This window comes from Trachinotus anak, unplaced genomic scaffold, assembly GCF_046630095.1.
Source record: "Trachinotus anak isolate AG129_WGS33_773 ecotype Australia unplaced genomic scaffold, CSIRO_AGI_Tana_v1 ptg000025l, whole genome shotgun sequence".
In the NCBI taxonomy this organism is placed as follows: Eukaryota; Metazoa; Chordata; class Actinopteri; order Carangiformes; family Carangidae; genus Trachinotus; species Trachinotus anak.
The window spans coordinates 14302915-14320420 of NW_027273876.1; the positions used below are offsets into that span (position 1 = coordinate 14302915).

At 39.8% G+C, this 17506-nt stretch overlaps 3 protein-coding genes across 3 annotated transcripts; 2 read left to right on the forward strand and 1 right to left on the reverse strand.

Annotated features, from left to right (window-relative positions):
- Positions 1-75: 75 nt before the first annotated feature.
- On the reverse strand, positions 76-10577 carry eif2ak1 (eukaryotic translation initiation factor 2-alpha kinase 1). Its single transcript, XM_071463525.1, has 15 exons — positions 10045-10577; positions 7803-7970; positions 7533-7669; positions 7278-7312; positions 7085-7184; positions 6898-6978; positions 6704-6797; positions 6530-6578; positions 5985-6351; positions 5730-5838; positions 5426-5532; positions 1366-1480; positions 1192-1271; positions 765-998; positions 76-399 (listed from the first exon to the last, which is right to left on the reverse strand). Exons 1-15 carry the CDS (start codon positions 10217-10219, stop codon positions 310-312), a joined length of 1941 nt encoding a protein of 646 aa, XP_071319626.1. The 5' UTR covers positions 10220-10577; the 3' UTR covers positions 76-309.
- LOC139609227 (ankyrin repeat domain-containing protein 61-like) lies at positions 2023-5424 on the forward strand. Its single transcript, XM_071463526.1, has 5 exons — positions 2023-2425; positions 2768-2862; positions 3317-3488; positions 3761-3961; positions 4704-5424. Exons 1-5 carry the CDS (start codon positions 2324-2326, stop codon positions 5325-5327), a joined length of 1194 nt encoding a protein of 397 aa, XP_071319627.1. The 5' UTR covers positions 2023-2323; the 3' UTR covers positions 5328-5424.
- A 132-nt stretch (positions 10578-10709) lies between the features above and the next one.
- On the forward strand, positions 10710-17438 carry pms2 (PMS1 homolog 2, mismatch repair system component). The gene is made up of 15 exons (XM_071463521.1): positions 10710-11126; positions 11383-11522; positions 11988-12074; positions 12149-12251; positions 12336-12519; positions 13535-13702; positions 14000-14097; positions 14184-14283; positions 14372-14456; positions 14553-14705; positions 14892-15777; positions 15878-16045; positions 16157-16257; positions 16369-16538; positions 17069-17438. The coding sequence occupies exons 1-15, from the start codon at positions 11113-11115 to the stop codon at positions 17210-17212; spliced, it is 2601 nt and encodes an 866-aa protein (XP_071319622.1). The 5' UTR covers positions 10710-11112; the 3' UTR covers positions 17213-17438.
- The last annotated feature ends 68 nt before the right edge of the window (positions 17439-17506 follow it).

Sequence of the window (17506 nt, forward strand, 5' to 3'; positions counted from 1 at the left end):
CTTCACTTTTTCAGTTTGTCATAAATGCATCAAAACAACATCTCAGATGATCAGTAATCACTTATTCTTGGAAACCCCATCACACATAGCAGGAACAGGCTTTATTAAACAGCAGCATGAAAATAAATAATACACATTTAAGTGTACATGACACACTCATGCTTACACACACACACACACACTACCACTCGTACCAAGTCACCAAAACATAGTACAGCAGCAGTTAAATAAATCAAGTTTAAACAGTCTGTGGGTTGTTGAATTTTTTAAGGCTCATGTCTTGTCTGACTCAGACAAATTAACTGTTGCTTATGAGCTCTGAAGCCGACTGATCTGTCTCCTAAGCTGCATGATCTCTTCCTCCTGCTCCTCAACCCTTCTCTGCAAGCCGTGGATCACCTGAAGGGGAAAGAATTGGGAACCTTAAGTGCAGATACAAGTGCCATAATCTTGCTGGAGCCATTGTGTGTTAAATGTTATTTTAAAAAACAGACTGATCTATTACTTTGCTACTTCAACACATGAACACGTTGCTACACGTACAGTACAACAAAAACTTAAAAGTTACGTTGTTAAATGTATGTATGTGTAATATGTTAATATATTAATATTGTTATGTTAATATGTATGTTGTTAAATGTTTCCATAAATTTATAGTTGTAGATTTTATATTCATATTACTAATTCCAAATAATTTGTTTAGAACATTTTTTTTTTTTAAATCACAAAAAATTAATTATTTTTAAAGTTAAAACACTCTGTACCATGTCTTTGCTGCAGAAGAGTTCACTCTGTAGAAGCTGGCTGGCAGTGGGCCGAACACTAGGCTCTTTACTTGTTAGCTTCATGATGTACTTAGCCAGGACTGGCCATCTGTGGCAGAATGAGTCTGGGATTTTCCCCTCTCTCAAGTCCCCAAGAGTCCGGACCCGCTCCATCTCTGTCCCAAAGGGCTGGAATAGCTCGAGAGCCAGCACTCCGATGCTGTACATGTCTGACTGCAAGAGCAACAACAATACAAATAAAGTTTAGATTTTAAAGACTGGCAGTTGTTGAAAATGTCAGAGAAGAGATAACAGTGAAGATGAAGTTCACAACGATTTATTATAATACAAAAACAAACCCTGTGTTCCATGAAAAATAAAGTCTGAATTAATCATAATCAAGTTGTTGTACTATTACTGTGTTTACCTTTGAATCATAATGGGAGCCTGCCAATTGTTCTGGTGCAGCGTACACAAATGTACCAACGCCTGTAGTATGTGAGGAAGCTGCAAGGAAAGTGACTTATGAGCAAATAGCACCATTCACTGGTTCTGTGAGGTACTGCGTCATGAAAATACAGGCCAAGAGCTGCAGTGTTACCACTGTTAGGAGAGGTGGTGCTTTTATGTCCATCCACTATTATATCCCTGCAGGCCAACCCAAAGTCCCCAATCCGAACATGGCAGTCTTGAGCATGGAGGAAAATGTTCCTTGGCTGTGAGAAAAGTAAAGATATTATAATTAGTTCCACATATCACTGGTTGTAAAGCTGCACTTTTTGCATGTCAGACAGTGTTTCATACAAATATCAAAACCATCTAACATTAAACTCTAAACACTTATTTTGCTAATATGTATCCCACAGAGTCTCAGATGGGAAGACAGAGACTATAACACTGATGTAGATTTTGGATGCGTCCATCATAAAAAGACTGATTCAGTGATTCAGAAAAAATACAGCTGCTTTACAGCACATTAACTACCCTATTTGAATCTGGAAATACTGTACTGTGTGTCCTGCACTGCAAACAATGGATTGATTACAATGTAAGCATTCACCAAGCAATTACTCTCCCATTCCTAAAAGTAAATATTGAAGTGCCACAAACACTGGAACAACTAGTTAACTACTCCACAGGGTGTCACCAGTCCCTATAATTGCCCCCCCCCACATAGCAACAAGTTATCAGTTGAGACAGGAAGGCTGAACGTCAAAGTTAGACACATAACTCTCAAACCTACATGATGAAATCAGACTGACTGACAGCACTGAACAGAGAAAACGGAAATAGCAACTGAAAACACCAAATACAGAAAAGGGAAGTAGTATTTCACAATTTGATTTTCCCACCTCCAAATTAAGCGGCATCCCCCCCAAGAAATGTATCCTTAGAACAAACCAGAATAACCTGATTCTGATTATCACCTCCCTTCTGACAGACTAAGCACGAAGAGCAGGGAAGCTGCGATGCCTGTGGTCATGCTGGAAGAGCAGAAGGAATAGAGTCGGTGGAACATTATCAACTTTCACAATTGAAATGAATTCTACACTGCCCTGATGGATGAATACTCGGGACGTATAGAAGATGGGTTAAAAAAGTATGGGAGCAACTTTCTCACTCAGGCACAAGACGGTGCACCTGGAAAAGTTTTCTGGAAGGTAAATGCCACAATGCAAACGTATTCTTAAATTATAATAATGAAATTACTGAATTGAATATAGAATTGAAATACACTAAACGTGAGATCACTTTATAGACCATTGTCACATGGACAAAACCACAGCATCTTATATTTTATAATATCACCAAATCATATACAAATCATATACAAATTAGCATGCATATAGATGGAAGTTATTGCAAGAAGCTTAATGATTACAGTGTTTATGCTCCAATGGGATCAATTTTAGACAGTAAAAGAAAAAAGTAAAAAGTACTTCTAGACTAGAACATATTTGTGTTCCTCAGTTTTTGTCTGGTCTTAACTTGTCTTGCCTTAGGGCTTTGCTATACTTCCCCTACATCTGGCTGCCTCTTACAAAAGAGTAACGAGCATGAAGAGCCTGCTGTCAGCAGGAGCAGACCCTGAAATGAGGTCTGGACAAACAAACACACACACACACATACACATACACATACACATACACACACACACACACACACACGCTAACAAGAACGCAGTTAGGTGTTAGTGTACACAGTAACACCTAGAATCGCTACATTAATACTACAGTGTTAGATCAGGTTGCTTTTTCATGACGCAAGCCTCCCATTAAATATAAAATAAAGTAACGCAGATAGACTTAATGAAATAAAACTCATTTCAGCTGTTACGTTTATTTCCTAAAACAAAGAAGACCACACATACAGAATGAATTTCATTTTATATTTGGCAATTTGAACTTCCTGGTACAACTGCTGTGAATTCAACTCAAGCGCATTGACACCCATTACAATGACATGTATTGCACTGTTTCCTTTTATCTACTAAAGTAGAAAGCGACGGCTCTCCCTCTGCAACAGTGTCACAGTCTTTTTCTCCATTACAGGGACCAGCTCGGTCAAACCACGCTACACTTGGTGATAGTTGGTTGGCCAAGCATCCTGACTACGTGGCCGAAACCAGATTCCAAGTTGCAAAATGCTGTGATCAATGTGCACAGGAAGGCGGAGGCCTGTCTACAGCTCCTCTGTGAGCATGGTGTTAATATCAATGCACAGGTGACCAGTGTTTCAAGCAATAACTACCCTCTTTTTGCACTAATATAAGCTCCTATCAGTGAAATTCAACATGTAAAAGGTATGCCCAACAATGCCAGAGTTAAATTCAATTCCCAGACGGACCACCCATATTAATAAGGAACGTTGTAATGCTGTATATAAGTGTAAATTAAATATGTTCAAACATGAACAGCTCTCTTAAAGATTCTCAAGAATATAGTTCCTCTTGACATAGTTTGGCTGTGGTGTGGTTTCTTCTGGTTCCTCCCTAGGTGGAGGGAGAGAGTCAGCAGACAGCTCTCCACCTATCAGTACGCTACGCTGCTCTGTCTGCTGTTCAGATTCTTGCCAGCTATGGCGCCGATGTTAATGCCGTGGACAGCGGTGGGATGACGCCCCTGCATATGGCTGCTGGGATGCTCCATAAGGATATGATAGCCAACTTGATCAGTCACGGAGCAGATATCCACATGGTTTGTGCTATTCCTCTGTTTGGTTTTGTTAGTTGCTGTATTTTTTTTCCCCCTTGCTTACATTTTCACGGCAAAACACAAAAGACAAAACATGGCGAACTTTTTCACAAGAGTCATTTTGACTGCAGTGGATGGAGCATGGGTGTAATAATGCTGATTACGACACATTTCATGACTCACTGGGACACTTCTCAGTAAACATCCCTCGTTAATCATATTAGTCACACCTGTGCATTTCCTGCCAGGAGTCAAAATGTCCGCCGTGAAAAATGAAAAAATGTAATTCAACTCAGTAATTTATATCATTTATCCAACATACTCTTCTCAAATCAAGACTAATTTAGTAGGATGAAAACAATAAAAAACTAATTCATGAAATGTGGCTTTTTTACCACCTTGAAAACAAATGAAAAATATAGAAATTATCAAATACATTGGATTATATTATATATTTTTCTTATTTTTAAATGTCACCTGTGCTTTACTTTCTATTTCAAGGACAATAACTTTCCACAGATGTTTGTTCATAAACATCTAAATCACATGTTGATTTTGTTATTACTCATAAACATTTGAGAATGAAGAAAGTGGCGATATAATTCACACAATGCATATGCAAAAGTTTTTGGATAAAAACTCCAACGACTATCCTATTATGTCCTAGCATATGTTTTATATGCTAAAAGTTAAACATCTAAAAATATTAAAATCTAATAAATGTTCATTCCTGACTATTTTCAAGGGGGTGAAGCACAGTGGAAGCACTCCTCTCCACTTTGCTGCCGTTGCAATGTCTATGAAGACCAGTAAGACCCTGGAAGACGACTTAAGCTGCGTCTCTGAGCTGCTGGATCATGGGGCTGAGCCCAATGCGGAGAACAAGGAGGGAATTACACCTTTACAGAACGCGTGCAGCATGGGCAAAAAGGAGCTGGTCGACCTGCTGCTCAGGTACGGAGGTAACGTCAACAAGCTCAACCGAGCAGGGGAGAACTGTCTGTTTCTGTTCCTGAACCAAAGGTCTAATGTGAGGAACAGCTCCCTGCTGGTGAAACTCCTCAGCCTGACCTCCCCGCTCACCGTCTACAACCAAAACGGCCACCTGCCCTTAACCTTGACTTTACCGTGTTTCTTCAAGCAGAGAGACCAGCTACTAAAACTCACTCAGCAACCAAGAAGGCTTCAGGATATTTGCAAGATTGATATTTATCTGAGACACATCCGAGGCAACAAAGGGGAACTGAAAGAAATCCTGCCGGAGAGGCTATACGACTTTGTCTTCAACTACTGGGAGAACATACACGGCATCTGCTTTGTGACTGATGATAAACAACAGGACTCAGACACCAATGAAAATTGCATGTGACCGCAAACGTCTGCATAGAGCTACAGAGACACCTTGAATCTAATAAATTCAAACATACATACACAGGCTAATCAAATAAAATCTATCAGCACCCTTACCTTCAGGTCTCTGTGCATGATTCCCCTGGAGTGAATGTACTCCACCCCTTCAAGTATGTTTCTCAACAGGCTGAGAGTGTGTTCAGCATCAACGCATCCGTAAGGACCTGAAGAAAAGTGCTAAAGTATTTATTTCCAAAATTGCATCTTAGAACACATGTGAAATAAAATATCACCACAAATTAAATTACATTACCAGTCATCTGTAAATAGAAAGAAACTGATAAAAATTGTGTACTTTTAATAAATGAAATCTGGATTGGAACAATATAAAATTGCAGAAAATGATGTGTCAAACAATTACATCTTGAGGTTTGTTCTTCTTTGGGTTTGGCATTTCTCTCAGAGATCCAGTCCTTCATTGAGCGCTCACACAGCTGCATCTGGATGTAGAGCATCAGGTGGAACTGCACCTGCAGATACAGAGGAAAAGTTTTTAAGAGTACATTTCACTGTAGCATTGTTCTGAATTTTATTGAAATACTGACACCGTCAAATCTAGCAAAGTTTATTGTTCCAGTAATTAGCCTGATCCCTGAGAGGCGCTTAAAGCACCTACCTCCTTAGAAGGCTTTGTTGTGCATTTGTCAGCCCACTGTTGACACTCCTTGTCGATGCAGGAGTTGTTGTTCAGCTCGATGCTACTCCTGCTGCACTCCTCCTCTAACAATGCTGAGCTGTCCCAACCCATGGCAGGACATTTGGAGCCCTTCATGGGACCTCGCTGTCCCAGGAACACACAGGGGACGTAGTTCTCTGGGAGGCGGCGCGTCGTCTTGGGACACACCACCTGGCCCTTCTCTTGGGTTGGAACTAAAGCTTTGACAGACTGCGTCTCTCTTTGAGCTGCATCCGTTGGTGCTTGACTGAGGCTTTGAAAAACTATAGAGGAGCTGGTGTTGCTGCCGTCAAGGCTCTCATCAAAACTGCAAGAAAAGAAGACAAGTCTCGAGTTGTGGGATACGCTGTTATTATATCATAGATATTCAGTTTGTAATTTATTCATGACTGTGTGTTACAAATAGTATTTTTTCAAAAGGTCATCAGCCAGTGTGGAGATAATTCAGATTTTGGCTGGTGTTAAATCATACACTTACGACTTACCTGTCTTGTTGTCCAGGTGATTCCAGTGCAGGCAGGAGAGACTCAGGATCTGCAACAAAGACAGTTTACACATAAAGCACTTCAAATGGATAACACATTGTTGTTATTCACCAGTCTGTGTGAACAGTAACTTAATGTAACCAAAATGTTGCAGGACAGCAGTTAATTACTTACATGCTGCAGGCTGAACATGTTCCATCCATGCAGTGTGATAGCCCACAACATTTACATGCTGCAGACTGGACAACACTTTGACTTCTCTGAGCACCTGGAGTGAACAAAACAATCGCATTTGTTAAAGTGGGCATCTGTTATATCTCTGTATTCGGGCGTGAAAAGGGTCTATTGATAAAACACTGACGGCCCACCTTCATACAGTCATCCTTCGAGACTTTTTTGATGAGAATTTTCTTCACAGCATAATATTGCCCATCAAGTTTGTTCATAACCTACGAGATGATGTCAAAAATAAAATGACTGTGTTGATCACCTCAACTCATGTCTTTAAAAGAGCTGGACAGGACAAACAATACGGATTAGAAGTGAGTAAAATACCTTAAAAACATTTCCATAAGCTCCTTTCCCTAGTCTGCAGATTTCTTCAAACTCACTAAGATACCGTGACGTCTGAGCTTGAAATAGTCCCTCCTTAGGTCTGTGGGAAGACAAAAACCAACATTTCTCACGTAAAGCTTAAATATACCTTGAAAGCTGCAAAACATTCAAAACTACACCAAGTACACCTTACCTTGTAGAGGGATTGTGTGCGTTTGTGCCAAGACCCTGAAAAATAAGACAAGGATACACACAGTGTTCACGCTGCGAGCATGACAACAATACGCACTGATCAGCACTACCCGGTTTACAAAACTGTAAGCTGAGGGCGCCGCTTTGGTCAGAGCGCTTATTGACATCTATTATACTGAGTAAAAACACTCACTTTACATAACAACATACCTCCTGCTCCTGGTGAATGTACCTAGTGTCCAACATGTTCATTTACCTGTGGGTACAATGAGGAGCTGGCAGCATTAAGCAGCTCAGTGAAGGCCCGGTTATGCTGGAGTCTGACAGTGCTGAACTCATCACTTATGGCCAATGGCGAGAGGAGGTTCATGGCTGCCAAACGCTGGCCAATGACTGTCAGAGGGACAACACATTTATTTGTCACTGAATTTGAAATAGCAAACAACAAACAATAATTTCAAAATACTTAACGCAGCTTGATGTAGTGACAGAATACTAAACATACACGCGACATCTTTGTAACTACCTTTAAACAGCATACGTGAACGTGCTGGATTACTCTCATAGACGAAGCACAGGTGCTCCAGCAGAGACCCCAGGAGAAGGTGGTTGGGGATTGCCGAGGCAAACTCTTGGATGGACGGGTAATGTCTACCAGCGATTAACACCTCACGGTCATTATCTGTGTCAGAAGCTGAGCATACATAAAAATTAAAAATGAGAAACAGGAAGTAGTGGTGAATTACAGTTTTAAAAATTCTCAGTTGATTCTCTGTTAAGTTTTGTTTCTGCATAGTTTTTGTTTACAATGAAATTTACCCTTAAAAAGGTCCAAACTGGATACTGTAGCACAAAAAAACTGTTCACATTATATTTGAATTTGTTCAACTTCCAATAAATCCAATACTCATATATCTATAATAATTTTTTTTTCCGTACAGAGTTACGGTTGTCTTACCTTCTTCAATAACCTTTGCAATCATTTCAACAATATTTTTTTCTCCTAGGTCCATTTTTCTGAATAAAAGCCTTTTGGTACAATATCAAGCACTCAGAGCTATAATAATGATTATCCTGTTCACCTCCAAGGCACAAAATGAGTTCATCTTGAATATACATAGGGGGGTGTGAACAGCAGTAATGCTTATCTGCCTGGTCCAGTGGACACCGGCCTCCTCCACCTAGTGTAGCCTAGTCAACAAACACATGACCAAACTAAGACACTTGGCCCCCGTGCCAGAATGGGAAGGAGGGGCTGTATCATCTGTCAGAGTTGCCTGCTACTTCATTTACTTTCATTTCCTCATACTGCAGGATGTGTGGAGAAGCAAGTCTTGATTTCATGTTACATCTGATGACGTCACTAGGTAAAGGGACACTGCACTAATTTTACTAGTGAAGGTCAATTAACTCATTGCGGAGAATACTACTCAGCCTGTGAAAACTGTTGCAAAAAGTCTTCAGTGGCAGTGGAGGGAGCTCTCTAAATCTGAGTATGACACAATACCTGTTATAAAACTGGGGGTAAGAAGTTTGAAAGATGGCCACATTTAAGAGGAAGGGAAGGACTAATGAAATACTTATTCAATTCATTATGGGGAATGATCCACTGATTTTGAACCTTGACTTATACAAGGAACAAAAAGCCTATCTTGCATAAGTCCCCCACTTTTATTAATGTGTCATAATAACTGCTTAACTGCCCCTTTAAGCCTGCTAATTCGTGCTCACAAGACACATAAGACCATCTTCTGATATTGATGTATGCATTTATATAAATACACATTCATACATTTCTGTTTACAAATAGAAAAAAAAGTAAGCTTCTTCACCACATCAAACTAATAAAATCACAGTGAAAAATTGGACTACTTTAGAGAGCTTAAATAGGTTTAGAATAATTTATCTTAATACAATAGAGAACATGGCTGGACTATCCAAATAGTTAGGAATCTCTTTATTAAGAGGTTATTCCTGTGATGTAGGGATCAAAGTTGATCCTTAGAGACTTTAGATATTAATAGTTTGGAGTTTATGTAACACAAAGACACTATTATGGTTATTTGTATAGGACGAATGACTGTCTCAAGGGGAAGACTAAATCATATCTGAATGTAAATGCAAGTTGTAGCCCAGAAGTATTAAAACAGGATTACAGTGAAGTCTGTGGGTGGAAAACCACTATATTAATAAAAATGACTGTGCTAGGTCTGAGATCATTTTTAAAACAGCTGGAATAAAGTGTGATTAGGTTTTCCTGTGCAAACTGAATGAGCGCTGGCTCCTTGTAGATCATAAACTGGGGACTGCTAATGCATCTTTGGTCATTACATTCTTCAGGCTCAGGTAACTTCCAAAACCTAGGATGAGTCTGATGTATTAAGTGATCACTGCACAGGTGTGGGCAGATGTTAAACATTGCAAATAAACTTTAAAACACCACATCTGCCTAAAAATACTTTTTGTTATTAAACCATTTTTAGGATAGACAACACATACATTGATGTGAATGTTTTTAAAGCTGGAGTAATAGTCGGATGGGCTCAGCACTGCAGCTTGAGAGTCACATGGCATGTAAATCCTTAACTACGCCCCCACCACATTAAAAATAAAGCAAGAGTGCTAATTTAAGCCATTCAAAAGTCAGACGATTTGTATTGTCGTATCAATATGGGCTCACAGCCACCACTGTTTGCTCGGCAGGGCTGGGTTAATGGTTACCTAACGACAGGGAGCAACTTGAAGTACTAGAAGAAAAAGCTGCTTACTGTCAAACTGGACTTCATCGTCCTCTTCGCTTGCCAAACTTAGCAGGCTAAAGCTAGTCTCAGCCTCATGCTTCATCCTGGTGGATGTCAGGCTGTGTCGGACCAAAAGGCTACTGCCATTACCAGAGCACTCCTCTGCCCTCAGGAGCCCGTTGTTAGATGTTGAACTGTACATCCTTGTTGAATGTGAACAACGATACCCCGGCGAAACAAAGTCCTTATTTTAAAACGCTGCCCAATTCACGGTAGCTAGCCCATATCCGCAGTAAGACTCGTCAAAACACTCGTTAAGCCCTAGCTCCTGAAATGTTTACATGGCGTGAATCTAACAGAAAGGACAGTGGAAACTACACCAAAAGTCCCATACTGTCCTCCATGACTACTACAGATTTCACCGCCATGCAGGGACCGTCTGACAGTTAAACGTGTGCGACTTCCAACGTCATTGACTGATAGACAAAAAAAGATTACACTCAAAACTATAGGGTAAAACCAACAATGATGCTGTGTTCTTATAGAAATAAAGTCTATAGCTTAAAGCCACGGGTGATTACCCAGTAGCAAAAAGCTATTTATTCGTTTTTTTACAATATGAGGTATTTGCACATGCGCCCTAACATCTCAATAGGTCAAAGGTTGCGGTGGGTTTGGTGATGAAATTCTCCAGAGTTTTAGGCAACGGGTTTTGTTTTTACTCTTTTATGTACAGTGATATTATTATTTTGACGTTTTTATCGCTATTGTTTCTGTGTTCGTTTTCGAGAGGTTGCTTTTTTTTTTTACACACTCAATACTTCACGTTATCACTTTTACTAGTCAACTTGCGTCGTCTTTGCGCAGGGGTGACGCTCTTGAACGCTTCGCGCACTACGCGCGGTACAGCTTCACGTTTGTGTTTACAGCACGATGTCGTGAGGAGGCTTCAGCACCGACACTCCGTGGAAACAAAGTTGCTAAATTTGCACGAGTGGCAACATGTTCATTCGCGTCTCTCGGTTTATCTGTTGCAGATGAAGCCACATATCAAAGTTTGAGTGAATCCCGCCTCAGGCTTTTCAGGCTTTGAAGATGTCTGATGCTTGGTGAGTTAGCTTCCATGGTATTTCTTTCATTTGCCTGCAGATATATGTCTATTACACCCTGCAAATCTAAATGTTAAACGTGTAATGTCATTACATTTTAGTATTAGTTACCTCCCCTTGTCATGTAGGTTTTATTGAACCTGTACACATCACAAATAAATGCAATAGTTGATAGTTGAGCATGTGATTGCTACAGTTTTCATACAGAAGAGGGCGACGTTATTATTCACCAATGTGCTTGTTTTCTTCTTATTAGCCCTGAACCTGCAGGAGCCATCAGGGCCATTGACAAGCACTCAGTGCATCAGATCTGCTCAGGGCAGGTGGTGCTGAGTTTAGCCACTGCTGTCAAAGAGCTGGTGGAAAACAGCATTGATGCAGGAGCCACCAATATTGGTAAGCAAAGATATACACAGGTATATATTTTCCCATAGGGGGAAGTTTAAGTTGATACTGGGGGTTTTTTTTGTCAGCTGATGAGGTTCTAGTAGAGCACATTTTACTGGAGAGCTGCTGTTGTGAACACTATCAAAACAATGGTTTTATCTTAGGTGCCTTTGTTTTACAGTCCGGTACAACAGTAGATACTGATAGAACTTAAATTATGGACAGAAAATTCCTGTATCATGTTTCAACTTTTGAGAAAGCACAACGAAATAAATCCTTTGTGACAAAATATATTAAAAAGATAGACATGTAATGGAACAAAAGCCCACCTGGAAATGGGCTGAATCCTCAACAAGGTTCTCACTGTACTGTAAGAGATTTATCTGCATAGTACAGTTGAAAGAAAACAAGACTGCACAAGATTGCTCGTCATTGCTGTGTGTACGCTCATTATCACATTCTTGCATGTTCCAGATGTGAAACTGAAGGAGTGTGGAGCTGAACTAGTGGAGGTGTCAGACAATGGGAAAGGAGTAGAGGAGGCCAACTTTGAAGGACTAAGTAAGAGTCAGCTTCATATATCCGCTCCGTTAAACAAGGCCTACCCACTGAAACCTCCCCTGTCTGTTCCACAGCACTGAAGCATCACACATCAAAGCTAAGAGATTTCTCTGATCTCATCCATGTGGAAACATTTGGCTTCAGAGGTGAAGCCCTCAGCTCTTTATGTGCCCTGAGGTAACACACTTTGACAGCTATGTTAATTCGGTGCATAAACTTAAATTGCTTTTCGCCTCACTAGCTTCCAACTCCTTGTTCCAGTGATCTGAGTGTGGTGACATGCCATGAGTCCAACCAGGTGGGGACCAAGCTGGTGTTTGACCACAAAGGCCACATGGTGCAGCGGTCACCTCATCCCCGTCAGCAAGGCACCACCGTCAGCCTGCAGCAGCTTTTCTGCACCCTGCCTGTTCGACACAAGGAGTTCCAGCGCAACATAAAGAAGGTCAGTCACTGAAGGATCATTCGGATGTTTCTGCATGTTTTAGCCCTTTTTACTACTTATCACACACATTTTATGGAACTCCTGACAGCTTTCCAAAACATGTTAAAGCTTTTTTTTTTTTTTTTCAAGTTTAACAGTTAGTCCTACAATCTAGGCAGCCTTTGGTTTCCGTTATGTTATATAGAATTGTCTTGCAGTGACTTTAGACTTGCTTGAGATTCTGACAGTTAACGTTAAGTTGACACTTTTGTTAGAGTTACATTAAAATTTTATTACTTATTTATTTATTGCTTTACTGAAAAAATATTTTATGTTTCATGTAAATAAGAGATAAACACAGCAGAGGCAAGAAGCTACCAAATTAGCATCATACTTTTCCAAATGTCAGTTTTTCCTCATTGTTTTTCTCCTGGGTTTGATTTTCTGACTATAGGTTCAGGTTGTGAATTCAGTTGTTGGTTTTGTGAATGCAAGTGTAGGGCTGCACCAAGGCTTGGACATCCAAGGTTTCCACCATCACATCACATAGTGATGCATCATAACATAGTTTTTACACAGTATAAATGTTCAGAGTGATGGATCATCCATGTTATCTCAGAGGAGTTTGTAAAATTTGCAAGTTGATTTTCAAATCATAAATGAAACCTGGTGGATTACAGGAGAAAAAGAAAAACACATTAATCAATATAAAAATGAAAATGTGTGGCAGAAATGTAACACAGTGCAAGAACATACAAAAGCACTAATCTGATCTCTGCTGGATCAGTGAACAGTGAGAGTGACATACTTAACATAAATAATTTATATGATTCTGAGGTAAAAGTCTTCTCTCAGAGCATAATATGTAATGTAACATGTAATTATGTAATGCCCATAAGCATTTCCTTGAATATCTTTGAATTTATCACTTTAGAGCCTATCAGTGGCCATTTAAATTGTGCAGGTGATTCATATTTAATCACTAATATAAATATATATATATATATATATATATATATTTTTTCTGTATTTTCAGGAATATACCAAAATGATACACGTCCTGCAGTCGTACTGTATCATCTCCACAGGAGTGCGTATTACCTGCTCCAACCAAAATGGGCAGGGAAAGCGCAGCACGGTGCTCAGCACCAGTGGAAGCCAGAGTATGAGAGACAATATAGGAGCCATATTTGGACCAAAACAGGTTGGAGCTTTGGCACATTGTTTATACATTTTGTCTTGACCATAATGTTTTTTCAACTGCTGAGATTGTAAGTCTAACCATACCATTTAGTAACATATGTTCAATACTGTGGAATGTATCTGTCTAATTTTCCAAATTGTAGCCAGTATCTAAGTAAAACTTTTTTGGTTCAAGCTTGATGTTCATTGCATTTTAAGGAATTTTATAGAGTCACAGAATTTCCTCAAACCCTAAAAAACTAAAAAAAAAAAAAAAAAAAAAAATTCCATGGTTTAATGTCTGTTTGGTGTCCCATAGCTACAGAGTCTTCTTCCTTTTCAACAAGTGTCGCCTACAGAAAATATTATTGAAGAATATGGACTCAAAGATGCAGATCTTCCCAAACAGCTTTTCACGTGAGTTGCATCATTGCATGGAAGTGCTGTATCCCTCTCTCTGCATATTTTTTATTTAAAAATGTAAAAACTGTGTGCTTTGACAGCATCACAGGGTTTGTGTCACGAGGAGACCATGGTGTTGGGAGAAGCGCCACAGACAGACAGTTCTTTTTCATTAACAACCGACCGTGTGATCCCCTTAAGGTAATTCCTATGTAGTGGATTTATTGGGAAATTCAAAGGTGAGGATTCACTGATTTCCACCTGACCTCTGAATATTCCCAACTTCTAGGTAACCAAACTTGTGAATGAAGTGTATCACATGTACAACAGACACCAGTATCCATTTGTTGCCTTGAACATAGCTGTTGCCTCAGGTAAGAAAATTTAATCAGCCTATATCAAGACTCTATTCCTGAAATACAAAATTGGCCTTGTGTAATACATGAGGGTTTTTTGTGATGTTATTTCAGAGTGTGTGGATGTGAACGTAACCCCAGACAAACGACAGATTTTCCTTCAGGAGGAGAAACTCTTGCTGGCTATTCTAAAGACCTCTCTCATCAGCATGTATGAGGCTGGAGTCAATAAGATCAGTCTGAACTACACACCCATGCCCAGCACCAGTAAGAGCACATCATTACATTTAGCCTGCATATCAACAGTTAACAGTATATTATTATAAATGCTCTAATATAATATTTATATTATAGCAGAGTAATATCACTGAGAGATTTTTAGAAATAAGTTATGTTAAGACTTTTCTATTACAGTGCTTTTATTTTGACATTTTGCCTGTCACTTGTCTGTAGATGCAACATCTGCATCTGACCTGTGTCAGGTTGTCCCGTCTAGCCAGAACAAGCCAGAACCTGGAGAGAACTTGGAACCACTGATACAGAGCCCAAAGTCATCCTTGAACCTGGCCAGCCTAAAGGCTGCGTTTTCAAGTCATCACAGCTCTAATTTTGATACCAAATCAAGCATGTCAAAATCTGCCAACACTGGCCCAACACAGAAAACACTGCAGTCTTTTTTTAAGGGTTCTGTAAAACCTCCTGCTTCCAGCCCAAGTGTTAAATCTCCAGAGAAACCAGCAAAAGATCTAGCCAAATTTTCCCCAGTGGGAAAGTCAGTGCTAGATGGATTCAGATACAGAATGATGTCGTGTGGTGATACAGACCATGAAAAAGACAGTGCCGTGTCCAGTTCTGTTTCCACTACAGCAGCTCCAGATAGTCACTGTTCTGGCCTGGAGCTCAGTTCTCCTGAACCGGTGATTGACGGAGTCAGTGTAAAAGATGAAACATTTGAAGAAACATCAGACAACAGTCAGACTGTTCCTGAACACCCAGAGCTACAGACAAAGCCATGCACCTCAAATGAGGACGGCACTGTGAGCCCTGATGCTAAGAGGGCCAGGAAAGAGAATCTACATTTCCCTACAGAACTCGAATCCAACACTTTCTTAAACTGTTCTGAGGGATCCTCTTCCTCTAAAGTGGATGCTCCAGTCTGCTTACAGAAGAGGACAGTGCATCTCCAGTTCTCTTTACAAGAGCTTGAGGGGAAGATAAGGAGGATACGGGACCAGAGGAAACAGAAGGCCCATGAGGAGCTAAACTACCGACGCTTCAGGGCCAAGATCAACCCTGGAGAAAACCAAAGTGCAGAGGAAGAGCTGAGGAAGGAGATCAGGTAGGATTTTACCGCTACGCTATAACTACTGCTGACTGAATGTGGCTGTAATGGACTGTAATTTCCAGAACAGTAAACAATCTTAATTTCCTGTCTTCAGTAAAGACATGTTTAAAGAGATGGAGATCATCGGTCAGTTTAACCTGGGCTTCATTATCACCAAACTCAACTCGGACATCTTCATGATTGACCAACACGCCACAGATGAGAAATACAACTTCGAGATGCTGCAGCAGCACACCGTGCTCCAAGGACAGAAACTCATAGCGTAAGAGTCTAAGTGTGTAGATGAATTTTTACACTGTATTGTTTAAAGGTATCTTTTTACTGGTCAGTGATTGATTTGTGGTTTTTTTTTTTTTTTCCTTTTTGTTTGCAGCCCTCAGAAACTTCACCTCACTGCAGTCAGTGAGAACGTACTCTTAGAGAACATCGAGATTTTCAGAAAGAATGGCTTCGAATTTCTGGTTGAGGAGGACGGTATGGACGTTGAACTGTTAAACATTAGTTCATTTCATCTCATATTTAACGTACAGATTTCCCATTTTGATATTTACAACCACTGAACCATATTTTTCATTGTGACTGTAGCTCAGGTGATGGAGAGGGTTAAACTGGTATCTCTGCCCACCAGTAAGAACTGGACATTCGGTCCAGGAGATATTGAGGAGCTGATCTTCATGTTGAGTGACAGCCCAGGGGTCATGTGCCGACCATCCAGAGTCAGACAGATGTTCGCCTCTAGAGCTTGTCGAAAATCTGTGAGTTTATACTGATAATAAACTGAAACTTGTAAATATTTCCAGATATTGGCCATTAGAGGTTTTATGACTATACCAGTGCCTTTGTATGTTTAGATAGTTTACTGCAAAGCATGTTTTACTTTTTTTAAATTTAATTTTTGTTTGCCTTTCCAGTAGCCATTTATTTCCCTTTAATTCCTTGCACTGTGAAAATCATTTTTGTTGTTCACTGTGGTGTAATACGACATTGCTGTTAATTTGATTACCATTGCAGTAATATTTTTCATATGGAGGTAAAAAGAAACGCACATCTCATGAAACTTTTGTGTGGAAGGGCAAATAAAAACCAACAAATATAAAACTTCAGGTTTTGGGAGTAATGTAAGTGTTTGTGATTGATAGTACAAATGTAAATTTTAATATGTAAAAACACTGTGACATCCATTATACACATCTACAATAAGACTGGTCATTCAGTTTTGTTGTAGACTAATTGAATAACGTGTCAATTCTTTTAAGGAAATAGTTTTGCTTATGTTCGTTCTCAGGTGATGATTGGCACTGCTCTGAGTGTCAGTGAGATGAAGAAGCTGGTGGTTCACATGGGGGAAATTGAGCATCCATGGAACTGTCCACACGGCCGGCCAACCATGAGACACCTCGCCAACCTGGACATCATCTCACAAGACTGACCATGACCAAGGAAGAACTGTCAGGAAAATGTTAAGCTGCACATTTCATTCTAGTTTATTCCTGTTAAGCATAACTGTTGTTGATGCACAGATACACAATAGACAGGAGTCCAACTGCATTGTACATATTGTATATTTGTATGGTTCAGATGCTTGGTATTGTTTTGTTTTTTTTGTTGTTATGTTCTGATTTTATCATACTTGGAATAAACAGGATATTTTATTTCAGCAATTTGTCTATCGTATTACCCTTTTTGACTGAGTAAGGTTGCCGTAGTTGTAAGCGTCCCGTTG